The 21,055-nt window shown below is 40.3% G+C and overlaps 2 protein-coding genes across 4 annotated transcripts in view; one reads left to right on the forward strand and one right to left on the reverse strand.

Annotated features, from left to right (window-relative positions):
• Window positions 1-19,652, reverse strand: BRD8 (bromodomain containing 8). Of its 3 annotated transcripts, XM_028527373.2 has the most exons (22): window positions 19,527-19,652; window positions 18,492-18,588; window positions 13,050-13,119; window positions 12,381-12,430; window positions 12,049-12,171; window positions 11,632-11,712; window positions 10,932-10,996; window positions 10,125-10,261; window positions 9,373-9,591; window positions 8,810-8,954; window positions 7,740-7,949; window positions 7,046-7,326; window positions 6,245-6,697; window positions 5,851-5,944; window positions 5,604-5,650; window positions 4,629-4,843; window positions 4,169-4,261; window positions 3,923-3,991; window positions 3,347-3,524; window positions 2,512-2,616; window positions 2,036-2,080; window positions 1-371 (listed from the first exon to the last, which is right to left on the reverse strand). In XM_028527373.2, the coding sequence occupies exons 1-22, from the start codon at window positions 19,543-19,545 to the stop codon at window positions 312-314; spliced, it is 2,856 nt and encodes a 951-aa protein (XP_028383174.1). In that variant the 5' UTR covers window positions 19,546-19,652; the 3' UTR covers window positions 1-311. The 3 variants fall into 3 exon arrangements, with proteins under 3 accessions (XP_028383174.1, XP_035870149.1, XP_035870148.1); XM_036014255.1 differs by lacking the exon at window positions 9,373-9,591 and having other exon boundaries at window positions 11-371; XM_036014256.1 differs by lacking the exons at window positions 2,036-2,080; window positions 7,740-7,949.
• KIF20A (kinesin family member 20A) overlaps window positions 19,616-21,055 on the forward strand; it is a 10,137-nt gene continuing 8,697 nt past the window's right edge. Inside the window, exons 1-2 of the mRNA XM_028527374.2 lie at window positions 19,616-20,124; window positions 20,577-20,762. Of these exons, the coding sequence (XP_028383175.1) occupies window positions 20,598-20,762 (165 nt within the window). The 5' untranslated portion in view covers window positions 19,616-20,124; window positions 20,577-20,597. The remainder of the gene's footprint in view (window positions 20,125-20,576; window positions 20,763-21,055) is intronic.

Here is a 21,055-nt window from a genome sequence, read left to right on the forward strand (position 1 = left end):
TAGAGTTTTCTTTCAGAATTTATTGTGTATACACACACACTTCACAGATTCTTTTTTTTAAAAAAGTCTATACACTTCACAAGACAGTACAAATTAGCTACAATCTGCTAGTTACACATTAGGACATTAACAGAGCCCATGATTTTTGCCCTAAAACAGGCAATTGTGCTACTCCAGCTCTCTGAGAGAGATTTTCCCAGCTCATATCACATGGCCCAGGCGCCTCCTCTTCTGAAACTGGGCCTACAAGCCCAAGCTCTATCTTGTTTATTTCTTTTTCAGGTTCAGCTCAATGAGGGTATTCTGAGACTTCACTTTTTCATCTTCATATCCGCTTCAATGGCACAGCGGCGCCCCCTGGTGCCCCCATCCTAAATGACAGGCAGACAAAGAAAAGGAGCATGAGTGAGTTGATTAAAAGGTAAGAGAAGGTACAAAAATGCTGAGGATTTGGTTTCTTGGGGGAGAGAGGAATCGGCAGAGAAATCCAGGAAATAAGGGACAAATATCTGTCTTCCCATAGAGTGTGGTAAAAATCACCTGGTAGTAGTTTGAGAGATAATATATAGTACAGATTATCTTGCTCCTGCTGACCACAGAGGTTGCTGGAGTTCACCTGGGGTCCCACAAAATGACTATTAGTGATCCCAAACCAGCCCCCAAATTATGTGCAAAGGAACAGGAAAAGTAAAAAAAAGGTGGGAGAGTCGGAAAGGGCAGTGGCAGTGGATAGTGAGATTCTTGGCTAACATACCTGTGGAATTAGCTGTTTGTTGGTCCCTATAAGAAAGGCCTTTCCTGCAGACTGACCCTGGCACTAGTTCCCTAGCACCTCCTGACAGTTGTTTTCCATGAGATCAGGATAATCAGAAGACTTCTTTCCATGTGCTGCTCTCTCCCTGCAGCCCAGATCCTTCCTCTTGTGCAATACTTTGCTGTCTTCAATAGATAAAAGATCCTATTAACCAGCCTTGCAACAGCCAGCCAATTGCTTGGGGATCCAGAGTCACTGTTGCAGGCCAATAAAAAAGAACGGAGATTATAGTGTTCTGTTTGAAGTACAGGCTGAGGCCTGTAGACAAGATGAACTAGTGAACACTTTTATATTGGGCCAGGCCATTTTTACATTTCTAACATGCAAGGACTCTAAAATTTTTAGAGCTCACGAACACAAGTTGCCTTTGAGGCAATAGTAAAAACAAATATACCACCTTGCATTTGTATTAACACTTTAAATTTTTTTCAAGCTAGTTCCACACCTGTTACCGCACATTTTATCCTCACAACATCCCTGTGAGGTAGGCTGGACAGGTACCTCATTATATTAGCTCCATCACACAGATAAGGAAACCAAGGCTCCAAGAAATAATCCAGTCAATTTAAGATCATGTGGTTTTCTATTTAGCCTGATGCCCTTTCCAATTTTATCATGTCTCAGTGCCCCATAATGAATAACACAGAGTCAGGGAATTGTTCAGCAGTTCATGGAGGAAGGAATAAGTCTTCAGGCTAGCTTTACTAAGTGTATCTCTAATTCCACCAACCACTACTGTCTGCAGTGGTCAACGTTACTGAGATCTTTATCTTAGTTTTACTGAGTGTTTGTGTATCAGGCATCAGTCTTGCAACTTAACAGTAAGGAAAAAGATTAAAAACTATGTGCTGAGTATCCAGTAAGAGGAACACTTTTTAAGAGCCAGCTACCAGCTGCTGCTTTGAATAATCTTCTATTTGTGAGAAGAGAATTGGCAAAAGGTGGAGTCAAGAAATAGGGAGCAAGTGCATCCTAGGTTCTTACCAATACCTCGTTTCAGCCCAGTGAACTCATACCAAGTCCCTACCCAGCCCGCACACATACACATGCAGAAAGACAGGAATGCAGCAGAAGAGACAGTTTCTTATTTAATGACCCAAATACATGAAAGTTCAAGACATTGGTACAGTCTGCATGTTGGATTTCCCTCTGCCACCCACCCACAGCGGGAGCAAAGAATCTTTGTGGCAACACCATCCCTTGCAGCCATTCAATACTTACAAAGAGAGAGAGAAGGAAGGCAGGAGAGCCCATGGGGACACTGTCCTGTTAGAGGACAAACAAACACTGATCAGGTTCCATGGAAACTCTCAGCCATAAGCACCCCAAACCTCAGGACAAAGACACAAGCACCACACACACAAAGACAAATTTAAAAACTCAAGAACAAGAGGAAAGAGATCCAAAAGCAATCTGGCCATTATGCCTCTGGAACAGGAATTGATGGTCCCCAACTGCTGCAAGCTAAGTCATTTCCCCCACCTTGCAAGCACTCTCCCTGAGGAATTAGTAATTTGCTCACTTTTGACCTGTAATTTCTCCCATGTGACTGAGCCTTCCAGTCACAGCAGGTTTCTTCTATGTACACCACTGGAATTATCAGAGCCCAGCAATGCCAAATGGTAACACAAGGTTCTTTGAATGCTTCAGACTCCTAACACTGGAACAATAGCACGCAAGCCCTTTTTTGGTCTCACCTTCTCTGAAGCATCCTGTTTGCGGGTAGAATCTCTCCCCCGAAGACTTTTAGCACTGATTCCAGACTCAGATGTTTGCATAATCAATTGTGTGGCCAGGAATTGCTGTAGGGAGAAGAAACAAGTTGGTCCTAGAAACCTGATCCAGTAGAGACAAATTAAAGACACCTTATGCTTTATAAATAGGACTTCATATAGTACACTTTTGCAATCAGTGTTCAAATACTTCTTGACTGATTACAAGTTTAGCATACTAAGTTTTAATTTTTGTTGTGCACTCTCAAGAACCTGAAAATGGCTGTTATGGTTTGTTTGCTGAAACAAAGGATCAAAATCTCTCTGCTCTGAGACTGAGAAAAAGAGTAAAACTAGATGAACCAAAGATCGCCAAGCAACGTAGGTAATTTGGTAGACTCGGCAGAGATAGAACACATCCCTTTAAGTTCAATATCCCTAAGGATGCCTGGTAATGGAAATATAGGATAGAAATTGTTTATCTCTAATGAAACAGAAGGGAGAAGAAGATATTTGTTGATTGTTTACTATGTAATGTACTTCACATAATAAAAAATATACACTCATCATTTTATAAGAATTTTATTTAAAAACTTCAGGAAATTTGCCCAAGAAAGATAGAGTATTCTCTGACAACTCAGTTACCAAACCAACCTGAAAAAACAAACATAAATCTGGCAAGAACAAAATTTTATGTTCCTGTGTCCCTGATGGCTATTCCAAGTAAAAGCCACAGTGCCCCTTCCTAACATCAATATCAATCATTTGCTTGAGTATTTTCATTTCATCCTTGCTAAAACACTGAGGATCCTCAAAGTACCTGGATCTGCTCCAGGACATCTCGCTGCATCTCTACCGCCATGTGATAGACATCATGATCTGAACTATTATACATTACAGCATTCTGGAACATCAACATGATGTCACGCTGAAATTCAGCTGTGCTGCGGATCAGTCCATTTTCAATGTTTTTCTTAATAGTTGATAAATCCATTGGCCTGAAAAAAAAAAAAAAAGAACCGGGATAAATGGCAGCTGAGAGGGGAAGAGGACTCAACTGGACCCCTGAATATAGTATTACCATATAAACCTACTCACACATCCCTTCAGTTCCAGCTGCCAGGACTTAAACACCAACCCCTCACCTTGAAAAATGCACTGAACCCCAAAACCAAACTCAGTCTGTATAGTAAGTGTTGAGAAAGGTAATAAAAGGGGTTAATTCTGTTAAGACTACCATTGGTGATTCACCCACTGAAATAATCAGTTTAGTAGTTGGTTACCTTTACTCACATCAAAAACATTTGCTTTAAACTTACTCTCTAAAGCAAAATCCACTAAGACTGGACAATTTACAATCCAGGGAAGTCAGCATGCTGAATGGATTATGGCTTACCTCTGCACAATGCTGTGGTAGCCAGGTGCTATGTCATCTGTAACAGGCTGCAGAAAGACATTGGCATATCTGCCAAAAAGAATAGGTGCAATTACTGACTTATCCTCCAGAAGCACAGGTGAAAGAACTTAAGTGGCTGAAGACAATGCCTCCAGTCCCAAATAAGCCTACTCAAATTTTTTTCTAGTCACCCACAATGAGAAGCAGGAGAAAATGTTCCTACTGACTGGGAAAGCCCCCACTTACCTATGATTGGCTGCAGCTCTCCATACAAGCATGATTGCTTTCTTCCAGATTTTCTGTGCCTGAATGGCTTCCTGATCCTCACTACAGACAGAGCTAAAATAAAAGAAATATGGAAGTTCCACTAGGCATATGTTAAAAAAAGAAAAAAGTCCTAATTATTTCATGTCAACTACAGCTATACCTTGTTTTATTATGCTTTGCTTTACTCAGCTTCACAAATGTTACATTTTTTACAAACTGAAGGCAAAACCCTCCACCAGCAAAAAGATTATGATTTGTTTTATTGCGATACTCAGTTTATCGTGGTGGTCTGGAAGCAAAATTGCAGTATCTCCAAGGCATGCCTGTATTTGTTCCAGGCCAATAAAGGGAAGATGAAAAAGTAAGATTAAAGAAAAGATCCTCTCCTACTTCTCACCTTCACTTTCCTGACCTCAAAGGAAGAATCTCAGATACTCACAACTGTGAAGAAGCAGGGCTGCTGGGTATGGAGTCTGCCAGTGTATGGGACTGCAGCGTGGCATTGTGTATACTAAAGCCATCATCACTCTCGCTCACAGGAGGTTCGTTATCCATTTCTGACAAATAGCCTTCTCCTTGATCTTCCTCCTTAGGCTCCTCTAGGCTGGCTGCTTCACTGACTCCATCTTCTTCCTCATCCTCACCTGTGGCATCCTTAGACACAGTGTGTTCCAGTTAACAAATGCAAGCAAAGCTATCCAGCCAAGCATCATTAAACATGATTTGTCTTTTGGGTTAGATCAGTTCTAGAAAACGACCTCACACTGTTTCCTGACTGAGCCCTCTATCACTTACACTACCATCTACTTACAGAAACTGACTGATCAAGGAATTTAGAACCTGGACAAACAATAAGACCCAGGATCATTTTAAAAGGAAGAAACAAAAAAGCTACTTACTTAAGACTAAGCTAAGAGGCGTTCCTTCTTTCCCCTTGCTCTTGAGAGGAACTCTGACCCTGGGTACAAAGTTATCAAAAATAGTTTTTATTTTGTGTCTCATCTGATGGAGCAAGCTCATATCGCTTTATTTGTCTGTTACTACTGCTTTAGCAAATCTAAAAAGAAAACTTTGTATGATTTTCTCTGGATAGTATATTTAATAATCTGTTCTATGTTCTCCTTGGTTCTGATATTCCTATTCATTTCAAATCACTAGATATATCAAAGTTTCTTTGTGCATTATATGCAAAGAAAGGTCTGTGTGATGTTCACAAACTCTTTCAGATGGGAAGCACAGGTTGCCATAGTATTCCCACTGTACCTAACTTTCACTGCAGCTTTTCCCCATGCAACTCCTTCACCAGTCTCATCTCAGAGAATAAAGATGCGAGTTTACTGAAATTCATTAAAAAGGTAGTGCTATAGGGAAATCTACTCATACACCAAGAGGAATAAAGAAAAGTCTGAAATACCTTTATCTGGCTTCCAAAAATAGTCCCTGATTCTTCTTTCAATGAGTCTGCAGAGGAGAGAAAGACTACCTGAAGAGTTTTCCACCTTAGCCTTCCCCTTCCTATGGACAATAATCCCCTGCAGCTCTCCTTTCCACACTGACCTGTTCTACCTCCTCTACTTTCCCACAACCCACAATCCCTCGAAAACCAAAGCAAATGATTTCAAGTTAGTTACAGAATCAGATTTTCTGGCATTATTATTTACCTGACATTTCATATTTGTGCTGAGTCTCTGACTCTAAAGGATCTTCAATGGGATTTGAGCCATGTGATGGAGACAACATGCTTTCAGGGGATGCCTGAAGACCAAAAAGAACAAACACCCTAAGCACTGGTAAATCATATAGCTTACACAATTTTATTCTCTAGTAATAATGAAACTATAGCAGCAATTCTAAGTCCTATCCATATAATTTGATTCTACTATATACCTTAACAGAAATAGGTTAAGTATGCATGTACAGAACTGATCACACTTATATGCTTTGCATTCAAACATATCAGAACTCAGGAATACAACAAAAAAACCCAGAGGCCTGAACTTTCACTTCTTGCTTAAGGTATAACCCTCCCTTCCCCCAAGCCCTGATCTTAAATACCTCTGTCTTCACAGTTGTAAGTGGGGTCTCATCGCCTTTCCCACTGGCTATATCTGCTTCAGCAATCTCTCCAGTTGCCATACTTCTGGGTTCCTCATCTAAGTCCTGACTCCTGAGTTCTGGTGGCTCCATACATGTGGCTGGAACAACCCCAGTGACTATTTCAGCCCCTGAAATGCCTTGCTCTGGTTCTGCTGGTTCCATTTTGATCTCAACACTGGGTTCCCGCATGTCCACAAGTTCATGGATTCCTTTGTTTTCTGATTCTTCAAAATCCAGCCTCTCTTGCTTGACTGTCAACTCTGGTGCTGAGAGAGAAACTGGCTTGTCCCGCTCCTGCTGAATAGGGTGCTCCCAGGGACCAGGCAGAGACTGAGGATCATCATTCTCTTCACAGAATGACAGTGCTGCTTCCACTGCTGCCACATCCAGAACTTCAGGATGGTCATCTACCTGTCCCATAACACACACACTGTTGAAATCACAGAAAGAAGCCCAATTACCTCAATTCTGTTAGCACCAAATGAGATGGCCAGAAGCTGCAGCTTCTCTCTCCATCATCTCTATGTATCAGAAGCAACCAATGGACAGGCACCTGTCCTGTGCAAACCACTAACATAAGGACGGCTGGGGAAGTGACTAGTACATCAGCACCAAAGGGCTTTGGGACTACAGAGATGGAGATGGGCAGGAGCAGGAAAAGTTGTTTATGTAATTGTTACTTCAAGAAGCAAGGAGAGACTAAGGAGAGAAGCCTACGTAGGACCCATGAGACTCTTTTGGGCTTTCCTGAATAGTTACCTTGTCCTCAATGATGGCAATGATGTCTCCAACCGTCTCGAAGTCCAGCTCTTCACCTGTGTAAGACACAGCAATATCCATCTTCTCAGCCAAATCTAAATCTTCCTTCCCATCTATGCTGGGAGCCTTTGATCCTCCAGAAGCCTCTGCTACTCCTGATCGGAAACACTCTTCTTTGATAGAATTGATGATCATGGAGATTTCACTGCTATCCATGGAAACAGTCACAGTATGTGGATCTCCCACAGCCTCCATGGGAACACAGGTGTCAGGCTGACTCACTAAATAGGAAGAGAAGAGCACCTTAGAAGCTTATTTAGAACCAAGTGACCACCTGGACCACACCAAGGATGTAGACAGATGTCAAGTACCCACACACTAAAGCTCAGAAAGAGTTATCTTATATGAGTCTGTGTTTTCTTCTCCCCAGTTTTATCTAACAGAAAGTAAGGTGAGAACACATTCTCAAGCCCACTCCTATGTGTACACTTAGCTTTCTTCCCCCTCAATACATAAATGCCCACCCACCACTTCTCACATCTTTGTTTTTCTAAGGATAGATGACAAATGTCTACGGAGAACAGAACAGAGGCATCTGAACTGGAGCTGATGTTCTTGATCAACTTTCTCTAACTGAAGTTCAAGATGAAATCTTGGACCTAGCGGCTGCTCAGGGCATGGGTCAGGGACGCACCTGGAGCTACACTCTCAGGAGTGGAGACAGCCGGAGCAGAGGATGGTGCTGGCAGCGCAGGCATCATGACAATGGTAGCCTGGGACACAGACTCTACAGGGGGTGGCACAAGTTTAACTGGAGGCTCACTGGCAACAGTAGTGAAGGAAGCAAGAGGTGTGGTGAACTGTGTAGGACCAGCTTCTAAAAGCCGGGAAAGAGTGGGAGCACCTAACAAAGAGGTACACAAAATGAGGTAAGAAGGAAGCACCTGAACAAGAAACAACAGCCACTTTAAGACTCAACCAAGGAAATTTTTAGTCTCAAAGAATGAAAGCAACTCCTCTGTTGAATAAGCTCATTACCTATATCCTCACTTTCCCCAACCTCACTTAAAATCTTCTCCCAAGTTAGGAATGACCCAAAGCACTAAAAATGCAATGCATATGAAAAATGGGTGGCAATTTTTCCTCAGAAAAAATTAAACATAACAAAAAACTGGGATGAATAAATGTCACTTTTGATGAAATTAAGCATGCTGTAAACCACCCAAATTCAACAACGTTCAAATGCCAACATCTAATATTTGTTTGGTATTTTGTAAAGCGCTTCTTTTTTTGGCCTTATATTTTCTACTTCATTTAATTCTTACTAGACATTTCTGAGAAGTATATACATTACAATTGATAAAAGAGGAAACTTTTATTAGGCTCAAGAGTTAAGTTAACCTAGCCAAAGTCACAAAACCAGAGTGTGGCAGGGCTGAGACTCAAGTGCAGTTCCTTGGATCTAAATCTCACCCACTACTCTATAAACTCAGGTCTCTGATTTGCAAGCCCTAGAGAAGCTGCTTCACTGTTACCTTGACTATTCCTCTCATTAATATCTATGCTGTGGTCATCTAGGACTATCAATATTTTGAAGATGAAATGAATTTAAAATCTGGGCACTACAAAGTGAAGTAGCTTCAAGGTTGGGCTTTAAATCTAGGATTCACAATTGCTTAGTAACAAAGGCTAGAAACCAAGGACCATCAATGCCAAGTTCAACATCTCTGAAGTAAAGTAGGTAATGGAAAAGTGACAACTTACCTGAGGCAGCAGGGGAGGCTGCAACGGTGTTGGGTGTTTGCTGCATCTCCCCACCATGTATCATGGGAAGGACCCCGCCTACCTCCAGGAGGACACCTGTACTGTTCAGGTGGCCAGAAGCCACAGCCATTTCACTTTCATTTACCTACCAGGGAAGAATAGAGGTGAAGGCTACACTCAAGCTTTCCTTTACTACCACTTCCCAAAAAAGCTCCAACAGTTGACCAAACTCTACAAAACTAAAAGCTAATATCCAAAGAGAGTATTTTCAGACCAAAGGGGAACTCTAGTTTTCAAAACTTATTTAACAAGAGTTCTCTGGAGAAGAGAACCAAAATAATTATGGTTTTAAACACCTCAGGACCCAAGGATACTATTAACTTACTGTGCTGGGTTTTGGTTTTTTTTGTTTTTGTTTTTGTTTTTTCCCTTAAATAATGTTTAACTAGGAGATCTCTTCCTCTTTTGAACTTTTTTTTCCATGTCACATTTTAGGTCCCAGGTACTCCCTTCCAAAGTACTAAATCACCACAGCTCTCAAACACCCACAGAAGTCTCCATACCAGTCTGGGGCTAGTAGGCAGGAGGCTGCCCTTCTTCAAGAGCTCTGACAGCAGAGGGGAGGGGGGTGGAGTTGCTTTCTGTCCAAGCATCTTTTTCTGGGGTGAATCATCTGTTACTGGGGTCATGGGGGCTTCTAAGGGTGCAGAGCCTGGAGGAAGGGTGTCAGGAATCCCAGGAAACGAGGTGACTGGGGTACTCGGCAAAGTCCCGGGGGTTACCTAAGAGACAACAGAGAACCTTTATCTGACTTCTCAAACTCTGAAAGGTTCCCTACTAATCTGGATGGGTTAGTCTATCTATTATTTTATTAGTCCTGAGTGGAACTGCCCACATACCCTTTACCCTCCTGCTCTCAGCCACAACTTTTTCCCCAATTTTTTTTCTTATACTTACTCAAATTCACACTAACCCAACCATTCCACCTAACTTACCTTTTATAAACTCCTTACCCATTACCAGTATTATATTTACAAAGTAATTTGTCCCTTATTTCAGCATGAATTTCATAGGACTAAGACACTTACAAACAATTCCTAAACAGTCTTTTACCTAGCTCTCAAAAAGGTCAAAAGTCTCAATGTTTTTAGGTCCATCCTTATCTTGGAGCACAGATCAAGGTAAATTAAGTCTTTAGCATTTAGACTGAGAGAGGAAGTTGCCTCTAGGCCAAAAGTGGTTTCCTCGTCACTCAGCTCTCTGCTGGCTTATTGCCCCTTTGCTGACTGATTCCTGCAGATGGTAATGCACTCACCCCAGAGGTGGTCTCTTCCATAGTGGTTGCAGTCAAGTCCCCAAGTGGATAATCACTCCCTGGGGAGGCAGAATCTATAGGAGATCGAACCATAACAGTAGGTAACCTCCGAGGGGGTGTTTTTACTGCTTGACGAGCTAGAAAATAGAACAGGAAAATTTCCAAGTTTTCAAGATTGAATAAACAAAACTATACACTACTTGGCTATTATATAATAAGGACAAATAGGATATTGCAATACTAAAGCAGCATTATGAATTTGGATTAGAAAGTTTTAACACTTTTGAGAGAAAGAAAAACTTACCTAAGAGAAATTCTCACATTAAGCAAGTTCATTTAAACCACTTGACTATCCCAAAGGTCCTTGGAATAGTAAAGTGGTTTGAACACCCCTTAATATCCTCAACAGCTTATTAAGATTCTGTTTTTAAAGAGGTAAAAACCTCATGGGCTCAAACAGTTACAAATGTTTTTAAGTTCTTCCCCTTATCCAGTGACTGGGCTATTCTCCATCATTTTATAAGCCTTTGACTTCTAAACCCTTAGTTATGTTCAATGTCTTATTTTTAAGCCTTTGTATCTTAAAAGGGGACAGTCTAGTGAAATCTGAGCAGGGCTTGTTTTCTAAGAGTTTCTTCCTGGATAGGATATACAGGGATGTTTTTTATTCTGATAAGAGAAGATGACAGAGAAAAAAGTGTGCAAGTGAACTGGAATTAGTGGATTCTATATTACAAAATAGTTTTCAACTGCCATTAGCATGTAATACTGTATAGTCAATTGTTAAAGTCATTAGGCTCAGCTTACCCTGATATGCAGCATCTGTAGCCTTCCTCTTTATTTCAGCCTCCTCTTCCTCCAATTTCTTTTTCCTAAAGAGGAAATGAAAGGTTAGATCCTAGCCAGCTCTAGCTCCTTTACAGTTCAGTGCCTCACAAAGGAATTTTTTGCCAGGCTAGTAGTTTCTGGAGGAAAGGCCTAAAGAACCCAAATCAGCAAAACAGGGAATACATTTTTAAAATTTTATTTATTTATTTAGAAAGAAACGGAGGAAGAAAAAAAGGGAGGGAAACACCAATGTGGGAGATAAAAATGGATCAGGTGCCTCTCGCATGCCCCAACTGAGTACCTGGCCTGCAGCCCAGGCATGTGCCCTAACTGGGAATCCAACCTACTACCTTTCAGTTTATGGGACAGCACCCAACTCACTGAGTCAGGGCAAAACAGGAAATTTTGAGTGTAGTGACTAACTACCACTTCTTCACTCACACAAACTAAAGCCACTTTTAAGTCAGAACTAAGTTATGTTCTCATGTTAAAATGTTCCACATTATATTCCTAGGACTCACTCCCCCTTCCCAGCTACCAGGACACTCTGCAGATTTCCCCTTCTAGAATCTTCTAAGTCTAAAGGAATGACAGGTGAAGGAAATAAGCAAGATTACTTCATAGTAAAAGGTGGTAAACAGAAAGGAAGGAGTATGAATATAACAACAATATAACCCACATTGCAATGTCATTACAAAGCTCATCCAGTCTGCTGTCCATGTGCCCAGCTTGAATTAGTTCTGCATCTCTTTTCAGTCGTCTGTAGGAAGAAAGGTAGGTAGACTGTTTGTTTGTTTTTTTTTAAAGATTATTTATTTTAGAGAGAGAAGGAAAGAAGGGAGTAAGGGAGGGAGAGAAACATCAATCGGTTGTCTCTCACATATCCCAAACTGGGGAACTGGCCGGCAACCCAGGCATGTGCCCCGACCGGGAAGCAGACCAGTAACCTTCTGGTCCACAGGCTGGCACTCAATCCACTGAGCCACACCAGTCAGGACCAGACTGGGTTTTTAACCTGATACTTAAAAAATTCTGATCAATATTAGAAATCAGTGCCTTTTGTCTCCCCCAACCATCTGACATCTCTGGTAAGTACCTATATTTTTCCTGGGTTTCCTTTATCACTTTCTTTAGTTCCTCAACCCGTTCAGCAGTCAGTTTCCGAACAATGACATCTTCAACAGTTTCCACCACTTCTCCCTTTTCACCCCGTTTCCGTCTGTGGAAAATTAAACACATATATATTTGAATAAGAAAACACTTGTTTCCACTCCCACTTCCTTTCTTTTAGCCTTCTCCACCACCAAACCACAGATAACTTCTCCCATACTTTTATTAGCCAGTCATTTACGTAGATATAAACCAGACTTCCTCAGTAAACACTCTCTGCTAAAGAGATTTAGCTTAAGTGCCTGGCTTTGTACTCACTTTGGGGTCTCAGTGGTTTCTAGAAGCTCAGAGTACTGAGAAGCACAATGCTATGGAAAAAAAGTGAAAATATGATGAGCAGGCTAGAAAAGGAATGACTTCGATGTTTCAACTTATTAAATTAAGGCTTAGAGAGGGGAGACGTGAATGGTTTCTAGGAGAGCAAATTACTTAACATCAACTCAGTTCAAAATAATCAATACCAAGAAACAGAAAAGAAAGTCTTTTGGCCTGGAGTTTGAGTATCTGGAAAAAGACAACCTAACAGCCAGTATTTATAGCCAATATCTACTGAGTAGTTACCACGTACAAGGCACTATGTTAAATACTTTATAAGTATTACCTCAACTAAATCTTCATAATAATCCTGAAGCAACATTTATCTATTTTTACAAATAAGAAAACTATGACCGTTGTCCAAAGTTTTTAAGTGGAGTTGTATTAAACCTAGATCTATTTAATTACCAAGCGTGGGCCCTGTTATGCCACACTGACTGTAACAGTTTGTAAAATGAGCATACTGGATGGATTAGTGAACAGCAGATAAGGAAAAAGGTGAATACTACTTTCCCTCTTAGTAGTATAAAAGCCTTATGATTAAAAGGCAGTGAACCCATTTCACATCTCATCTTAAGACTGCTCTAAAAAAGCACTTGCTTGAGAACTTACTTTTTGAGAGAACCAGTCTGGAGGGCGGCCAGGTTCTGCAAAGGGCTTGATTGCTCTGCTAACTGATACCCTACAAAATGAGGAAAGCCTTATTACACACCAAATTGGGGGTGAGTAGGAGACAGAAAAAGTATGCTGAGAGTTCAATGTTTGGAGTACAAACCTTGGAATAAAAAACTGCCACTGGGAACTATACTGCAATATGTGATTATAGAAAATGACATAAACTTGAAAGTCATTTAGAAGGAAAGAGTCATTGCTAAACAGGTTTCCTAGGTAGTATATTTCCTGGGTAAAGGGAAGATATTAGAACCTAATCAAGTTAATAAAGTATTTGTTTGTTTGGGAAAATTTTTATGTTGATTTGTTTTTTTAAGAACAGATCTGCCTTTTGAAAAGTAATTTGTAATATATTAGACACCCCAAAAAGTGGATCTTTTGATCCACTAACATAGGTCCTAGTAATCTAAAAGAATAATTTAACGAAAGAAGCATGCACCAAGAAAAAAGTACCAGATATACTTGATCAGACTGATGAACACTTAGATTTTTCCTAAATGCCTGTAAGAGGATGTTTAACTTATGGCACATCAACTCTATGAAATATAAACAGACCATAAAAATAACTATGAAATATATGTGGTGATATGAAATATATTTATAACATAATATTAACTAAAAAAAAGATGACAATTTTCTTACTATGATGAAATAATAATAATAATGAAGTAATTTTCTTTCTTTAAAAAGTTCTAGATATAAAGACAAAGAAACATGCAAAAATGAAAACGACTGGAATGGGACCAAGGAAAGTGTAAGGGGGCTTCAACTGTGTCTGTTATTTAAGAAGAAAACATGACAAAATATTAAGATTTGTTATGTCCAGGTACCAAGTACATGGGCAATCTATATCACCATCCACATTTCTCTGTGAGATTGAAATATTTCATTACTTTAAAAAGTTCGTAAATTTTGTGTAAGGATAACTTTTTAAAGAAAAAGCTTACTTTAACATAGTTATATCAATAGCTACAACCAAAAAATAAAGTTTGAGCCATAATTTACAACTTATACTAAGAAAAGTCCCAAACAGACCAAAGATTTAAATGTTCAAAAAAATCTAACCATGAAAGGGCTAGAAGAAATCATAAAACAATTACTTTATATCTCAGACTAGGGAAGAACTTTCTGTGTATGACACAAAACCCTGAAGATGGAAAAGAGAATTATTAATAAGCTACATTTCAAAACCCTTGAAGTAAAAAGATCATTAGAAAGCCAAATGGCATACTGGCTTCAAAAACTGCATCTCACGCCTCACCTAGCTAATCTCCTCAATGTAAGGAGTCCCTGAGGTTGAAAGGACTGATAATCAAATAGAAAAAGAAGTTTATAGAAAAGGAAATACAACTGACTCTTTACCGCATGAAAATATTCAACCTGAATCACTGTAGGATACATGCAAATGAAAAACCAGAATTATTCTCACCTTTTATAATACTGTCAAAGATCAAAAACACCTACCACAATCTACAAACCAGGGCAGAGAAGATACTGAGATATTATCAATGGGAATATAAATTGAAACAATCTCTGAGCAGGGCAATCTGAAATACGTATCAGGTTTTATAAATTCATGTATTCTTTGATCCAATCATTCTACTTTCAGTTTATCTTAGCTATAACTTATATATAACTATGCAAGATTGTATTAGTCAACATTTATCAAGAATCAGTTTATTGTACATCCAAAAACAATACAATGCAGCTGTTAAAAAGGAATGAGAGATCCTCATATACAGATATACAATAATTTGTAAGATATAATACTAAAATAATTTAGAGGTTAAGAAACCCCCATATGTATAATAAATAACTGTATGTATTTAAAAAGAGTGGGGGAAACTCCTTTAGTTTTTTCTTGTCTGGGAAGCTCTTTATCTGTCCATTGATTCTAAATGATAGCTTTGCTGGGTAATCTTAGTTGTATGCCCTTGCTTTTCATCATCATTTTGAGTATTTCCTGCAGATCCCTTTTAGCCTGCAAAGTTTGAGAAATCATCTGAGAGTCTCATGGGAGATCCTTTGTAGGTAACTATCTGGTTTTCTCTTGCTACTTTTAAGACTATCTTGGTCTTTAACCTTTTGAACTTTCACTATGATGTGTCTTGGTGGGCCCTCTTTGGGTTCACCTCCTTTGGTATTCTCTGCGCTTCCTGGACTAGTATGTCTACTTCCTTCACCAAGTTAGGGAAGTTTCTTGTCATCATTTTTTCAAATAGATTTCCAATTTCTTGCTCTCTCTCTTCTCCTTCCAACATCCCTATGATATGAATGGTGGGATGCTTGAAGTTGTTTCAGAGGCTCCTTACATTACCCTCATTTTTTTGGATTCTTTGTTTTTGCTGTTATGATTGGTTGATTTTTGCTTCCTTATATTCCAAATTGCTAATTTGATGCTCAGCTTCATCTCAACTAAACCAGTATTATAAGAATTGTTAAAGTCATCTTTTTAAGAAGATAAAAAATATGAATAAAATGGCAATACATATTTATCAACAATTGATTCTAAAAAAACAAACAATTGAAACAGAATCATAGATATAGAGAATGTTTTGATAATTACCAGATGGGAGGAGGTTTGGGGGGATGAGCAAAAAAGGCGAACGGATTAAGCAGCACAAATTGGTAGTTAAAGAAATCATGGTGCGCTGGCTGGCGTAGCTCAGTGGATTGAGCGCAGGCTGGGAACCAAAGTGTCCCAGGTTCGATTCCCAGCCAGGGTACATTCCTGGGTTGCAGGCCATAACCCCCAGCAACCGCACATTGATGTGTGTGTGTGTGTGTGTGTCTCTCTCTCTCCCTTCCCTCCCTAAAAATAAATAAATAAAATATTAAAAAAAAAAAAGAAAGAAAGAAATCATGGTGAGGTAAAGTACAACATAAGGAATTGAGTAGCCAAAGAACATATATTCATGACCCATGAACTTGGACAATGGTGTGGGAACTGCCTGAGTGGGGGACACTAGGTGCAGGGGAGAGGGAGGGTGACAAACTGGGACAACTGTAAAGACATAAACAATAAAATATAGCTAAAAAAATAATTAAAAGGAGGGGAGAAAGAAAACATATGTTTGCTCATATATACAAAATTCATGCTGGAGAAACACAAAAGAAACTGCCAACACTGGGAGATGAGGTACAGTGATGGGAAAAAGACACTGTACCATTGTGATTTTTTAACTTTATGTATTAGTACTTCTAGAAGAATAAATATATTTAAAATTTCAAAGTGTTTTAATACTTTCTAATAAAAATGTGAGCAAATATACAGATTGGATTGTATTCCAAACCAGTTTACTTGGCCGTTTATTTAAAAATGAGCCCTGGCCCAGGGCTCAGTTGGAGCATCATCCCATATATCAAAAAAGGTTGTGGGGCTTCCATCCCTCGTAGGGGTGCATGCGGGAGGAAGCTGACTAGTATTTTTCTTTTTCTTCCTCCCTCCACAAATCAATAAACATCCTCCTCATATCAGGATTAAAAAAATGAATTCAATTTATATTCGAGTTGAATTATACTTAATGATTTATTTATTTATTTTTAGAGAGAGGGGAAGGAGGGAGAAACGGAGAGTAACATCAATGTGTGAGAGAAATATCAATCGGATGCCTCTCACATGCCCCCAACTGGAGACCTGGCTTGCAACCCAGGCATGTGCCCTCATCAGGAATCAAACTGGGCGACTTTTTGGTTTGTAGGACGACATCCAATCCATTAAGCTACACCAATCAGGGTTGAATTATACATAAGTTCAACATGACATTAAATTAATGTGGCTCACTTTGTCTTGGGGTTTACCATATGTTGCTGAGTATAATGAACACTTTTTAGCCCAAATTTTGACGGAAAAATAAGGATACACATTATACATAAGTATACCTATGTACCTGAAATACCTTGTATCTACTCTTGTGGGCTTTCAAAAAATATTTTATTTATTTACTTATTTTTATTTATTTATTTATTTATTTTTAATCATTGTTCAAATACAGTTTTCTCCCTTTTACTCCCAATCCAGCCCACCCACATTTTATTTATTTTTAGAGAAAGGGGAAGAGAAGGAGAAAGGAGAGAAACATCAATGTGTGCTTGCCTCTAATGCACCCCCTACTGGGGACCTGGACCACAACTTAGGCCTGTGCCAGAACTGGGAATCAACCCGCAACCCTTTGGTTTGTAGGCTGGCACTCAATCCACTGAGCCACACCAGCCAGGCTGTTCTTGCGTTTTTTAATTTTTTGTTACATAAAATTTCTTGTACCATAGTATGTCCAAAAATAAATGCTAAAATTTCTTTATAATGCAAAAACAAGTATCTAAATATAAGTTAATAAAAAATCAAATTAAAAAATTAAAATGAAAGATTTTTTCCTGCAAGTTTGGGCCAAAAATGTGGGTGCACATTATACACAGCAAAATATGGTAATCTGGTGCAAGAACAGCTGCTACATAGAATATCCCACTTATATCTTTGAAAAGTTACTTTTAAAATAGCATGGGCAAATCAATACAAGAGAGCGCTTCATATACTCTAGTACAGCTATAATAAAAAAAGACAGTGCCCTGGCTGGTGTGGCTCAGTGGATTAAGTCCCAGCCTACAAACAGAAAGGTCACAGGTTTCTTTCCCCATCAGGGCACATGCCTGGATTGCAGGCCAGTGTTTCTCTTCCTCTTTCCCCTCTCTAGAAAAAAGACAGTAAGCGTTATTGAATAAGCAGAGAAATTTGGGCTCTTGTTTATTGCTGGTAGGATTAAAAACATAGGGACAACTGTTTAAAAATCACTTTGCAGTTCCTCAAAAAGTTAAACAGAGTTACCACATGACTTAGCAATTTCACTCTTTGAAGAGAACTGAAAACAAATGTCAACACAAAACTCTGTACATACATAGAAGCATTAATTATAATAGTAAAAAAAAAGTGGAAATGACACAAATGTTCATCAGTTAATGATAAAGAAAATGTGGCATACCCATACAGACTGTTAATCATAAAAAGGAATAAAGTACTGACACATTATGAACCTTGAAAGTATGCTAAGTGAGAAAACCCAGACACAGAAAACCACAAATTAATATTATTTAATTTACATAAAATGACGAGGAGAGGAAATCTATAGAAACAAAGTAGATGAGTTTTTGGGTGAGGTGGAGAGAAAAATCATAGAATGACTGATGGATGCACAACTCTGTGAATATACTAAATTCTGTGAACACACTGAATTAATTTAATGGCATGTAAGTTATATCTCAATAAAGCTGGCTAAAAAAGAAATACCACATAGTTCACTATGATTGACTATAGGAATCACTAATGTAAAAAACAAAAACAAAAACCGTTTCAAAGACCCAAGAAACCAAATAGCCAAGATACCTTACCAATTTTGATCTCCACTCCTCATGACAGAAGACGCTAAACACAGCTTCTCTCGGATGGACCATGGTTCTGTAGGGCCAGTACTCAACAGCTTGTGTTCTGAAAGGAGTAAAAGTTTAGAGCAACCACTGGGTCACTAGGTCTAAGTCCCAGAGGGAGGACTAAAAGCCTAATACAAAATATTCCAAATCGTAAGGACAAAGTGAGTTCCTATCACCACATACTGATTTTCACGTCGACCGTAAAATATCACCATTGGGTGCGTGGTACCTATTCACTGCGTGCGAATTACACTGAGTATCTAATAAAATATTTTGTTTCTTCATGACTACCTACCCTGCTTTATAAAAAAAATTGAAATGTCAGATTCAGATAAAGCAGTTCCCTCGAAAAGTCCAGTTATAAAAAATACACACTTTCTTCCAATTTGAACTCCCGGGCTCATTTCCCAGGATTCCGAGCAGCCACCGCCCCCTACCGTCCCGCCTCCTCCTTAGCATAAACTTGTTTACTGCTTTCAGTAACCCCCTCCCCCTTCAGTTGTCGGGCCTAAAACTTTTTCATTTTCAGTCCAGGAAACTGAGGAAAATGGCTGAGATGCAAGAAACGCAATTCCCCAGTGGTAGAAAAAGCTCCCGGTTAAAATATCCCATTTCTCTGAGAGAGAGGGAGTACGGGCCCAGAAACATGAATGGCGTGAGAAGCCAGCCACTCGGCACGGCTCACAACAGGTCTTCGTCTGCGCGCCAGAGTCTCTCAACCACCTTCATGGCTCATCCTACCCAGGTCCCAAATATACAATGATCTACTCAATGGCTTCTTTCAAATCTCCGTGGCCTCCCTGGGACACGAAACCCTACACTTCACGACCCGCACACGCTGGCCTTCAACAACACCGTTGAGTGAAAGTCTCTGAAGACTCTGGGCTTTCAGTCAAATCATTGCTCCAACTCCCTAAACGTGTGATAGAAATCTGGTGCTGTCACACGTTTAGGGACTACAAAGACTTCCCACGCAAAAGGAACGCAAATACTTACTGCCCGTCCCGGTCGCCATCTTGCCCCCGTAGTCTCCAACCCCCGAGGAAAGACCGCTTGGTAGGGCCGAAACCCGGGGAACTCTGGGAAATAGCCTGGGCGTTTGGTCACGGTGCCTGCTGGGAAATGTAGTGTTCCACTCTAAGAAGAACAAGCGCCCTAAACTAGTTCTTTTCTGCTCTTGGGAAGGAACGTGCTAAAGGACAAAGGATGGCGGCTGACGCCTAAGGATTTCCTTTAGAGTTCCTTGAAGAGAAACGCTTAGGGTTCAAGAAAAAGGATCAAGCGGGAAAAATTCCACAGTACTCAACTCTGAACTCCGACAGTTGGTAACCCGGACCCACATTAGAGTGGGCAGGTCAAACCGGAACAAACCGTCTCCCGTCTCCCCTTCCCCCTTCCCTGCCGCTGATTGGTACCTGCAGGCTTCTCTATCTGATTGGCGGAACGAACGCAGCGCGTAGTTTAAAACATTGTATCAGTAAAAGAAGTGCACGTCGCAGGCGGAGTTGTGCTCTGCAAAAAGCCCAAGTAGGGGTTCGCCCGCGGGAATCTGAGTGGACCGGTACCAGAGGAGAAATAAGTGTCTTGTTTTCGGGTGAGTATACGGCTGTGCTGGAGCCCAGCTTGGGTACCAGCTCTTTCCTTCGCGGAATAGGCTGTCAGAAAGCGGAGCTTGCTGCCATCACTTTTTCCTTAATACCTCTCTCCTCACTGTGGGCCTGGGGGTGAAGTTGGAGAAGGTTCCTAGGGCTGCTGACACCACCCGTGGGCGAGACACCTTACTTCCACTGATACCCTCTGTTTTGTTTTGTTTTTAACTGGATATCTGTTCATTCCAGTTAGCGGTCGGAAATGCCTCAAACTGATTTCAGTGATTAATTCTTCTAAACCCCTTCCCCTCTGCTGGCCCTTGAAGGGAAAAGGGGAATAGGAATTCACGCAGCGAGCGCAGAGTGTCCTGGGATAAGGGAATTGTTTCTTATCCAGAATCTGCAGCCCCTTCTGTCCTTAAGGTTCTCCTCCCTCCCAACTTTTGTCTCCTTTTAGACCTAAGCTGCCTCGGCTGTTATGTCGCAAGGTATCCTTTCTCCACCAGCCGGCTTGCTGTCCGATGAGGAGGTCGTAGTCTCCCCCATGTTTGAGTCCACAGCTGCAGATTTGGGGTCTGTGGTTCGCAAGGACCTGCTGTCAGATTGCTCTGTCATCTCCACCTCCTTGGAGGACAAGCAGCAGGTAAAGGAGTTGGAGAGTGGTGGGAACAGAAAGTTAGTATCCTCAGCCTGCAGAGTAACAGGTCAGAGACCAGCAATCCCCAGATTCTGAGAATTCAATTCAAAATTAAGAGCATGACAAGTAAAAACAACTGTAGAGTTGTGTGTTCATAAGACCTATAGTTTACATTGCATTAATGAAATACCAAGCTCTATGCATACTATCAATTAATCCTATGAAGGAAGGATAATAGTTATCTCCCCTTCAACTTGAGGCCCAGAGGCCTCAAAGAATTTGCACAAGATTATACTGCC

Source organism: Phyllostomus discolor, chromosome 13, assembly GCF_004126475.2.
Source record: "Phyllostomus discolor isolate MPI-MPIP mPhyDis1 chromosome 13, mPhyDis1.pri.v3, whole genome shotgun sequence".
NCBI lineage: Eukaryota > Metazoa > Chordata > Mammalia > Chiroptera > Phyllostomidae > Phyllostomus > Phyllostomus discolor.